At 41.5% G+C, this 12,264-nt stretch overlaps 1 protein-coding gene across 7 annotated transcripts in view; it reads right to left on the bottom strand.

The window, feature by feature from the left end:
- Positions 1-12,264, bottom strand: part of TEX2 (testis expressed 2) — a 115,731-nt gene that overhangs the window by 83,922 nt on the left and 19,545 nt on the right. Inside the window, exon 1 of one of the 7 annotated variants that reach the window (XM_050921009.1) lies at positions 9,568-9,648. The exons of 5 other annotated variants lie outside the window; for them this stretch is intronic. Coding sequence is in view for 1 of the 2 variants with exons in the window: in XM_050921015.1 (XP_050776972.1) it covers positions 11,634-11,664 (31 nt within the window). In the remaining variant the exon portion in view is untranslated. Of the gene's footprint in view, positions 1-9,567; positions 9,649-11,633; positions 11,683-12,264 lie in introns of those variants that run through there. One more of the 7 variants, XM_050921015.1, reaches the window with a different exon arrangement.

A 12,264-nucleotide genomic window follows, 5' to 3' on the forward strand; every position in this document is an offset into this window, starting at 1 on the left:
TCGCGTTCCCGAACCACCCTGCAAACCGCAGGGAAGGAGACCTGCTTGCTCGGGGTTCGGGGAACGCGAGAGCAAACCGAGAAAGGAGACCAGCTTCGCCGCGGTTTGCTCTCGCGTTCCCGGAACCACCCAGCAAACCGCGGGGAAGGAGACCTGCTTGCTCGGGGGTTCGGGGAACGCGAGAGCAAACCGGGGAAGGAGACCAGCTTCGCCGCGGTTTGCTCTCGCGTTCCCGAACCACCCTGCAAACCGCAGGGAAGGAGACCTGCTTGCTCGGGGTTCGGGGAACGCGAGAGCAAACCGAGAAAGGAGACCAGCTTCGCCGCGGTTTGCTCTCGCGTTCCCCGAACCACCCTGCAAACCGCAGGGAAGGAGACCTGCTTGCTCGGGGTTCGGGGAACGCGAGAGCAAACCGCGGCGAAGCTGGTCTCCTTTCCCGGTTTGCTCTCGCGTTCCCGGAACCACCCAGCAAACCGCAGGGAAGGAGACCTGCTTGCTCGGGGTTCGGGGTACGCGAGAGCAAACCGGGGAAGGAGACCAGCTTGATTACCAGAGGCTTCCTCAGGTATGCTGGGATACCTGCTTATTCCACGGAGGTCAAGAAAAGCGCTGGTAAGTGTCTATATTTGATTACCAGCGCTGGATCACCAGCGCTGGATCCTCTACACCCGAGACAAAACGGGAGTACGGCCAGCGCTGCAAACAGGGAGTTGCAGCGCTGGTGGTGCCCTGCAGATGTGTACACCTCCTAAGTTGCAGCGCTGTAACTCCCTCACCAGCGCTGCAACTTTCTGATGTAGACAAGCCCTTAGGGATGGAGGAGGGGTGTAGATCAGAAAGGAAAACAATAATATATTTCTTAATTATATGCTAGTGTTGTGACTAAGGACAGGGAAGGCAAGGTGTTCTTTCACTATCAAGAATCTGCCTGATCTGAATGGTATCAGTTTCACACTACTAGTCACCAAAGCCAAATTCTCACCTCCAACACTTTTGGCTCCTGCATACCACTGGGAGACCCACATGCGTTCTGAGAGCAGGATTTGGCTCTTTGAATGTAATTTGTACACTATAGTGAAAGGTCAGCAATCAGATCTTCACAGATACCAGCAATTCAGGTGTCCTATTAAAACATCCATGCCTTAAAAGAGGAACAAATAAACTGGATGCTTTGTACAACTAAGAAAATATCTCTCTCTTTGAATTGCATTTGACAGGGTAATGTGAAATGGACAAAATGCTAAGATATAGACTATACTAACATTATACTACGTTAAAAAAAAAAAAAGAAAGTAGAAGCAGGACACAGGATTGCAAACAGCAGTTCGGAGAAATAAATGGCCACTGAAGAGATTTCCCCTCCCCACACACACACACACACACACACACTAATTTTCTTTAGTTTTTCTCTGCAGTTCAGCGATCATTGTGAAATACATGCTGCTTTATCTAGAAATGGTGGATTGATCACAAAGCGGTGTCTCTATCAAGATACTAGGGAGTGGAGGTGGATCAATCAGTAACGCTTGAAATAATTATGTCTTACTTGATTTCATATGCAAGAGAAAATGGAACACTTTCCTATCAATTAAGATATTTAACAAAATGTCAAGCCTGCTCAAAAGTTTGCCTGATGCATACCGGGTTGCTTTTCAAACTCATAAGAAAAAAAACCACCACCACAGTACTTTGATGCACTGTCAGTCCAGCAATAAGGATGTTTTAACAAAACAGGATTCACAGAGTGGAACCAGTTCATCTGGTTACAAATGGCTTCAGCTTAGCATTCTTTTGGCTCCACACCAGCTTGCAAGGGACGCTGCTAACCAAGTACAGGTCCTACATTAATAAGCAAACCCAAAATTATATGTTCAGCCCTTGCTTACTCTAGTTATCCTTAATTTATTAAAGAGACAAAACTTCTGGTCATTAATTGTGGCAGAGGAGACAGTATGGTCATCCAAGCACAGTGGTTTGAACCAGGGGTACATCGCCTCATCTAGATATTTGCCTCATTTTACAACAGGATACATAAAATGCACTAGCAAAGTCAGAACAAACTAAAATTTCATACAGTGACTTGTTTATATAGCTCTATATACTATACACTGAAATGTAAGGACAATATTTATATTCCAATTGATTTTATAATTATATGGTAAAAATGAGAAAGGGAGCAATTCTTCAGTACTAGTACGCTGAGACACTTATTTCTATGTCTGATTTTGTAAGCAAGTAGTTTAAGTGAAGTGAAACTTGAGAGTACGGAGGACAAATCATACTCCTGAAAGGGGTATGGTAGTCTGGAAAGGCTGGACCTAGCAGCACAGTTACAGTAACCTATTTACTGCACCACAAGATGAGTAGGAAAGACAGAGGTGAGCAGCAGGGCCATAGCAAGATCACTCAAGGCTGGGAAAGACTTGGTGGACTGGAGATAAGGCCATGAAGGCCTGAAGCACTAGCTTAGATGCCAAGAAACTATGGGCCAGTAGCCAAGTATCTTTCCCAGACCTGAAGAAGTGCTCTGTGTGGCTTGAAAGTTTGTCTCTCTCACCAACAGAAGTTGGTCCAATAAGAGATGCCACTTCGTCTCTCTAAGCCGAAGATGAGAAAGTTTGGGAACATGGGCCTGGTCTACACTACGCGTTTAAACCGATTTTAGCACCATTAAACCGATTTAACGCTGTACCCATCCATACTACGAGGCCCTTTATATCGATATAAAGGGCTCTTTAAATCGGTTTCTGTACTCCTCAACGAGAAGAGTAGCGCTAAAATTGGTATTACCATATCGGATTAGGGTTAGTGTGGCCGCAAATCGACGGTATTGGCCTCCGGGCGGTATCCCACAGTGCACCACTGTGACCGCTCTGGACAGCAATCTCAGCTCAGATGCAGTGGCCAGGTAAACAGGAAAAGCCCCGCGAAATTTTGATTTTCATTTCCTGTTTGCCCAGCGTGGAGCTCTGATCAGCACAGGTGGCAATGCAGTCCCAAATCCAAAAAGAGCTCCAGCATGAGCCGTATGGGAGATACTGAATCTGATTTCTGTATGGGGAGACAAATCTGTTCTATCAAAGCTCCATTACAGAAGACGAAATGCCAAAGCGTTTGAAAAAAAAAAATCTACAGCCTACACAGTGCTGTGTGACAAGCGTAACGGGAAGCCAGAGACTCAAATGGATGCTCATGGAGGGAGGATGGGGGTACTGAGGACTCCAGCTATCCCACAGCCCCCAGCAGTCTCTGAAAAGTATTTGCATTCTTGGCTGAGCTCCCAATGCCTGTAGGTTCAAAACACATTGTCCGGCGTGGTTCAGGGAATAGCTCATCATTTTACACACACACACACACACACCCCCCCACCCACCCATGAAAGCAAAGGGAAAGAAATAGTTTCTTGACTTCTTTCAATGTCACCCTATGTCTACTGAATGCTGCTGGTAGACGCGATGCTGCAGCAGTGAAGAGCAGTATCTGCTCCTCTCCCTTCCCTGGTGGCAGACGGTACAATATGACTGATGTCCGTCGTCACCATCAGCCCGTGAGTGCTCCTGACTTGTCTCAGGTGAGGTCGGCCGGGGGCACCTGGGTAAAAATAGGAATGACTCCCGGTCATTCCCAGAAGATAGTACAGAACAGCTGGTAACTGTCTTCATCATAGCAACTGGGGGCTGAGCTTCAAATCAGCCCCCTCCCTTTCATGTGAAAAGAAAAGATTCTGTACTGCCTGGACTATCATAGCAGTGGGATGCTGGGCTCCTCTCCCTCACACTGCTTAATATCCTGCCTGGACTATCATAGCACCGGTAGGCTGCCTCCCCCTCATTTTATGTCACTAAACTCAGTGTTTCTTATTCCTGCATTCTTTATTACCTCATGACACAAATTGGGGGGATACTGCCACAGTAGCCCAGGAAGGTTGGGGGAGAAGGGAAGCAACGGATAGGGTTATTGCAGGGGCACCCACTGTGAATGGCATGTAGCTCATCATTTCTGCAGGATCTGACACGGAGCAGCTGTACTCTCTGATACACTGCTTCTCTAATACATTTGCCCCATATTCTAGGCAGGACTGACTATTTTTAGAAACCATAAAGGAGGGATTGACTCGGGGAGTCATTCCCAGTTTTGCTTTTGCGCCCCCAGCCGTTCTCAGCCCCGGGCACCCACGATAGCAGCACAGAAGGACAGATAACTGTCATCTCATTGCCAAATTACACTGGCAGCAGATGGTACAGAACAACTGGTAACCATCTCTGCTATCATGCAAAAGCAAATGAATGCTGCTGTGTAGCACTGGAGTATCGCCTCCGTCCGCAGCATCCAGTACACATACGGTGACTGTAAAAAAAAAAAAAAAAAAAAAAAAAAGCTGAACAGGCTCCATGGTTGCCGTGCTATGGCGTCTGCGAGGGCAATCCAGGGAAAAAGGGCGCAAAATGATTGTCTGCCGTTGCTTTCCAGGAGGAAGGAATGATTGACGACATTTACCCAGAACCACTTGCAACAATGATTTTTGGCCCATCAACCACTGAGCTCTCAACCCAGAATTCTAAGGGACAGGGGAGACTGTGGGAACTATGGGATAGCCATGGAATAGCTACCCACAGTGCAACGCTCCGGAAATCGACGCTAGCCTCGGACCATGGACGCACACCGCCGAATTAATGTGCTTAGTGTGGCCGCATGCACTCGACTTTATACAATCTGTTTTATAAAACCAGTTTATGTAAAATCAGAATAATCCCGTAGTGTAGACGTACCCATGAAGAGAAGGCTGTGGGGACCATGAGAAGAATCAGCTTTTATACAATTCACTCATCGGTGCTAGTTTCAGCTCTCACTCTCCCAGAAACTAGAAAGCAAGTTAAACCTCTCCATTAGTGACCATTTGCAGCACATAAGTAAGTAAATGGGAACATTTTCTTTTTGCTATCTTCTGAAAAAAGACATTTAAAGTGTCTATTTCATGTTTAACTTTATGCATGAAGGAAAGTCAGATCTGCACAAACTAGCAACTTATTAAAGGAGGCTGATTAAAACAGCTTCTACAGTATTTTATGGGTTAACAGGCAATTTGAAAGAGCAGGTCAAAACCAGTGTAGGCAGCACTTATCTTGCCTGCCTTAAGAAACTTCAACACAGCCAAATTTACTGCAATAGTTACAAAGGGGAATTTAACTGTGCAATTCAGTATTTTCCATAACCTTTTCACCTGAGTGAAAAGGAGTAGTAGTGGAACTCAGTTCAGACATACTGAAACAGGCCAACCATTCCTGATTGTGTTATCATTGCTTAATGCAACATCCTATTTGGAGGCAACAGGAGTGATTCTTACTAATAGTGTGCAACAAACGAGTCTGTAGAAATGGTTCAAACCTTCTGCAGCAAATGTCCTGTAAGAAAAACAAAGTATTTGGCATTGCTATGAACTATAACAAACAGGAGCAGATGAGCTTTTAATTTAAAAGTAGTTTTCAATTAAATATGCATATTTCCTTAACAAGTGAGGGGAAAATATAAAACAAACATTCTAAATAAAAGGCTTTTCAATTTTTTCCTTACAAGCTGTCAGCTGCACTTTAAGTGTAGGCCCTGCCAGCTGCCCATGAAGACACTAATTTGATTATTCTAAATGCTATGATTGGATTTTATTAAGATTACCCCTCACAGCCCTTTTGAAGAGAAAAGAAGAAGTTTTTCCACCTGCTAAATCTTAGCTTTCTCAAATGATTCCTTTTGCCTTATATGTGCCATCGTTCCTTAAACATGCATCCCTTATCGTGGCATGCAGACATCCGGTGAAGGATGGGTGAAAGAGGAGGAATAGATTAGTTGAGACCACTACACTTCACAGTAAGGGCCTGTCTTCACTGGACTTTCAATGGGATGGAGATGAACCAGCTACACAAGTCCCTGTGGTATCATAGACTGGCTCCTGGCATGTTTTGAAGCACTACTCCTGAGTCATGCTAGAGGCATGGGAAATATTTAAAAGCAAGGTTATTTCCAAACAGGATTTTACGTCAGCTTGATTCTAGAAGACATGGTCATGCGTCCTATACTGTTGTTAAGCAATAATGGGCCAATTATAAAGAGAAAATTGTTTTCAGGTGTTCTTATTTGAAAATGAGAAGCATTAGCTGTTCAAACACAACTGCACCTCATGGCCAATGCAGCACCATTTTTCTAATCCATCAGTCTTCATTTAGGACTAGCAGCTTTTAGAAAATACAACAGCCACTGAATTTTGTTTTCCTGTTCTGCCAGTTAATTTATAACATTTTGCCTGTTTAGCATGTTAGAAAGGGGTCAGGCAGATAGGATTGTTAAGGTTTGTAAGATACGTTAAAATGAGGACAAACTGAGCCTTGTAGTTCATTAGGCATGTTTTGGGATGTTGATATAACCACTATTTTATTCTTCATTATAAATCACTTGAGTACTTTGACAGCAATATCACTGCATGATACTCAATCTTGACTTTCGTCCTTCATATAACAAATACTATTAAAACATGGCCCTTTATTCCCCTGTCCATTTACGCTGATTTTCCTTACATATCACTGTGCTAAATATTGTCTGGATTCAGTACATTTCTTCATGGTACACAGAAATGAAAACGTCTCATTTTGTACTGCAGATAAACACACACACCAGCAAAATATAAGCAAATTTTGTTGCATGCTACCTCTGTCAAACCATCAGGGATGCGATCTATGCCACAGCATTCAAGTCTGACCTCTCTACATGAGGCAGATTCTTTAACTGGTTAAAACCAGTTCAACTAAAGTGGTCTGAACTGTAGCCCAGTTTGAGGTGCCTTAAGGTAGTATGACCTGTTCTTACTAAACCAGTTGAAAGGGCAAATTGTGGCCACATTCATACAGACACCATGGTCACCAGCAAGGATTGAACCTAGGACCTTCTGCACAAAAGCACAAGCCCATATCACTTTAGCTGAAGGAGTACTTCTTATGCAACAGGTCACTGGGGCCAGCCACTAAACAAAGCATGGTCACATGCTACTACACATTACTACATTGGATCTAGGATTTCAATTTGGGTCCTCAGATACAATTTTAAGGCACTAAGAACCCCTCTGGAACATTTAGGAGTTATTTAATAGCTAAATAAAAGCTGGAAAACCCAGTTTCTCACATTAGCATCTTATACTTTTTTGCATCATTCTAAAGATGGCAATCTCTAGTGGTCAGCCACTTTTCCCCACTGTGAAGTAGAGCTCAAGAGCTATCTGCTTTTCCATGTTTCTGAATCTCTTTGATACCCTTCAAGGTGGAAAGCACTATATAATCTGGATATATTTATGCTACAGTTACCATTTGGACAGCCAGTTTCTATCTTATCATACTATCAAGGCATAACAGATGCCAGTTTTCAGCAGGATGCCTCATTCAGGCCTGTTTAGTGTGTAAGAGATTTCCCATTAACATACCATTCCTACTTTTATAGTAACAGATTGGTGGGAATAAGTACCGTTTCTTTAAATATGTAGAAGGGAGCCATAAGACACAAGGGCTAGAGGAAGCTTCCAGCTAGAAGCTCTGCAATGATATATTCTAATAAAGGTCTTTGTTCGGTGCTAGAAGAAAGTAACTTTTTAACATTGCCAAAATGACAATCACAACCCAGAATAAGAATATAACAAGTATCCAAGGCAGCAATCAGGAATCCCGCTTGAACGTTAAAAGCTTAGACATCAGCCTTATAATAGCACATATTTTTAGGATCACTACCTCCTAGTTGTACAAAATTAATCCATCAGTTGAATATATTTAAAACAAAGTAAAATTGGAGCTGCCTAACCCAGAAATGCAAGTGATTTTAAATGTAGAGGTCACTTATTTGATTAAAAAATTATAACAGCAACTTTCTTAATGCCTACATCAGGCCTGCACAACATGCGGCCCACGTGGGCTCACTGCGCGGCCCGCGGTGGGTGAGTAGGTGGGCTCACTGTCCGGCCTGTGGGGAGTGAGTAGACAAGCGGCAGGTGAGGGACTAACTAAATTCTTATCGTTGCATATTTACTGTATGATCACTGAACTTGATTCAGTTAACTACAGATCTGTGTAACGCGTAGACCACTCTGCAAAAGAGTGGCAAGCATATAAAGATCCTTCAGCATTTGCTGGGATGAGCAGGCAAACGAGATTATGCTGTGAGGATCTGGGAGGCATGCCTTCTGCAAGAAGATTGTTGTTGGATAGGCTTTTTGGTTGGGGGGAGTGCAGTAAAAGAATGAGATGGGAGGATGGAAGGAATGTCTCTTTGTGCTAACAGAAGAAAAATCAAGGTACACAGAATAACTGGGCAATAGGCTGGAGATTACTGGTTATAAAAGCAGTGTGAGGAGGAGAGAGTCAGAACAGAAGACAAGAAACATGAACACTTAAATTTTAAACATACTCGTACATCTGCCTACATAGATTTGACCAGCTGCTATCATGTATATTATTATTTTCGATACTACTGCTTTTCCCATATGTAATGCTTTAGCAAAGTACATTACAAAATAACTATCTTTGCCACTCCTTTACAGAAATAGGCAAGAAAATATTTTCCATACAGCAGAAGTGACTTGCCCAAGAGCACATAGAAAGCCAGAGGAAGAACCAGGAATAGAACTTAAGAATCCCTTATACAAACCCTGACCTACGCCTGTTGGATCATGCCACTTCTCTGAATATCTTTACAAAGGGTGGAAGAAGAGGATATATAGGCTTTCAGAGCGGTCATGATTCTGTTACCAGCCTAGTAAGGCATGCTCAACTATAGCCAGGATATATACACAAATTGGCTATTTTCATTAATATTAGCAGAAGGTAAGATACAAATGTGAAGAGAGTTTAGTTTTTAGTTCCAAGGTGTTCTTGGTGATTAGAAAAAAAAACAAAAAAAAGAAAGTATGGAATGTGATTTTTAAATCCACGTGACCTGGATTTTCAGAAGTGCTCACAAAGCAGCTCTACAACTGAGAATGAGCAAGAATCCTCCCACCACCACCACCCTAGAGACAAGAGAGGGAGCTGAGCATGTTTGAAAGTCTTCTCTTAAAATATGTTTATAAGAGCTTGGTTGCACTGAAAACATCTAATAAGAGCACTCTTCATAGGTGTGTCATGCAACTTTCCTAGTGAAGACAAGAAATTTTGCCACTCACTTGAATGGTTATGAGAGAACTTTTGAATAGCAAGGAGAAGCACGCAGAAGTGTTGTGTATAATTATAATTTATTGGACTAAATTCATCCCCATGTAACACCACTTGAACTAATGGATTATCATTTATCATGTAAATCCACTGCCTCCAATTAATTTAGTCCATCATTATAGCGTAACTCAACAAGATTTAAAAATAAAACTAAATATCAGAGATCTCCCAACTACTACCTTCCCATTCGTGATTCTCAGTAAGTTATTAGCATATTTGGAGTCACCTTCAGATAATGTATTCCACAGTCAACATCGATTGTTGCTCTCTTACATCTATTAGTCATTATTTTTAAATGAACTACACAGGCAGGGTCAATAATTACCACCTTATGGCAAGTCCATGAAATCTTTGTCAGACAAGGGATCCAGTTACCAGGGTACAGACAATGCTCTCAAAGATCACTTTCCTACAGCATTTAAAAAGAGAGAGATCAGGCTGTGTCTTAAGTTTGTGCTACCAGCTGCAGGGATAAAAAAAAGTGAGCTTAAAACAATATTTTGAATAGTTGGGTGTTTATAAGCGACATAATACAAAGAACACAACAGAGACATTCACATAGGGAATAGTGCAGTGGTCTGGAAAGCAACTCGACGTAGCATGTAAATGAACAGAAATATCAATTATCTGATAAGAAGTCTAACGTGCTCAACAAAAGCCAGCACTTAAGAGGAGATCACAGCATGCACATTACTATAGTCAAAATTGTGCCCCCCCCTCACTTCTGCATAAAGAATCCAACTACAATTCAAAGGGGCAGATTGTATGGCCATTCTTATGTTCTTAAGTAAGACCAAAGATCCATCTAGCCCAGTACCCTGTCTTCCGACAGTGGCCAATGCCAGGTGCCCCAGAGGGAATGAACAGAACAGGTAACCATCAAGAGATCCATCCCATCGCCCGTTCCCAGCTTCTGGCAAATAGAGGCTAGGGACACCATCCCTGTCCATCCCGGCTAATAGCCATTGATGGACCTATCCTCCATGAACTTGTCTAGTTCTTTTTTGAACCCTGTTACAGTCTTGGCTTTCACAACATCCTCTGGCAAGGGAGTTCCACAGACTGACTGACTGCATTGTGTGAAAAAATACTTCCTCTTGTTTCTTTTAAACCTGCTATTAAATTTCATTTGGTGACCCTTAGTTCTTGTATTATGAGAAGGCATAAATAACACTTTCTTATTTACTTTCTCCACACCAGTCATGACTTTATAGACCTCAATTATATTCCCCCTTAGTCATTTCTTTTCCAAGCTAAAAAGTCCTAGTCTGATTACTCTCTCTTCATTCATTCTATTCCTCTAATCATTTTTGTTCCCCTTTTCTGAACCTTTTACAATTCTATTGTATCTTTTTTGAGATGAGGAGACATCTGCACATAGTATTCGAGATATGGGCATACCATGGATTTATAGAGAGGCAATATGATATTTCTGTCTTATTATGTATCTTTCTTACTGATTCCCAACCTCCTGTTAGCTTTTTCGACTGCGGCTACACAATGAGTGGATGTTTTCAGAGAACTATCCACAATGACGTCAAGATCTCTTTCTTGAGTGGTAACTGCTAATTTAGACCCCATCATTTATATGTATAGTTGGAATTATGTTTTCCAATGTGCATTAATCGACACTGAAGTGCATCTGCCATTTTGTTGCTCAGATACCCAGTTCCATGAGATCCTTTTGTAGTTCTTCGCAGTCTTCCTGGGACTTAACTATCTTGAGCAGATCTTCAACTGACTTAAACTGTCATAACTCTACTGAAGTCAATGGAGCCGTAACAATTTACACCAGCTGAAGATCTGCCCAAGAATCTTTCTATTTAAAGACCCCACACTTCAGGAAGAGGAGGATTACCTCAGCAGAAGATTTTGATTTTTAAAAAATGTTCTCCTGGAAAGTAATAAGTAATTCAACATCCTTCCTAATGTTTCTCTCTCTTTCAGCTGTACCTTAAGAATATATACATCAAGGAAAGATAACTTTAATTAAAAAAAAAACTTTAAAATTATATATTACATACACACCCCTACCTCTTTCCTAAAATACCAGACCTGAGTTCATGGGACTGTTTTCCCTCTGGAAAGTTGATTTCCTCAAGTACACCTAAAGCAGAGTTGTAACTCCTTATTTTTTCACAGGAGTTAGTGAAGTCTTCAATTACTACAGGAGAATATAGAACCCTTAACTCTGATCCTGGCAGGTAATGCCTTTCACTCCAACTAGGAAGGTGCAGACACAAAAGTATGTGATTCTGCCCAGAGTTGAAAAACAGAACAAAGCCAAAAAAAAAAAAAATTTAACACACACACCAGATAAGAGCATCTATTTAAAAAAAAAAAAAAAAAAAAGTTCTTAAAAATACCAACTGTAAAATGGGTAAAAATATTCACCTCCTTGAGAGGGTAGTTTGTTGAGCTTCATTAAAGCAGGATTATGTTTCTGTGAAAATGAAAAGCACGAGTATTAAGTAATTAATGTTTGTAAAGCTCTTTGATTGTTCAAAAAATTCTGAGATTCATGGATGAAAGGTTCTACAGAAAGTGCAAAGCATTATTCTACTTTAATGAAAGCTGTTTCAAACGATCACCCAAGAGACAAGCAAGATGGGTTGCCTAATAAAGAACAGCTTTTAAACAAAAGGTCAAACAAAACCACAATAGAAAATATGGGGACATTTTAAAAGAGAGTTACCCCTAGTGATCTTTAGTGCAGGTAATACAGTACTAGAGGCCTTTATAAGTACTTCTAAATTAATATGAAGAACTAAATCACATGTTCCTCATTTAGTGCTAGCTAAATTTGCTTTGTCCTATTTCAATCACATGTTCCTCACACTGAACACGTTATTAAAGTAGAACAAAGCAAATTTAGCTAACACTAAATGAAGTTTTGTGTGTATTCCCCTAAATTTTAAAGAAACTGTAAATCAGAGGTGAAAAATAAAAAGCAAACATAGTACCTTACAAAGAATGACAATATAGCAACTAGAGCTGGGTGTAGAAAGGTAATCCCATTTTACAG

Source organism: Gopherus flavomarginatus, chromosome 12, assembly GCF_025201925.1.
Source record: "Gopherus flavomarginatus isolate rGopFla2 chromosome 12, rGopFla2.mat.asm, whole genome shotgun sequence".
NCBI lineage: Eukaryota > Metazoa > Chordata > Testudines > Testudinidae > Gopherus > Gopherus flavomarginatus.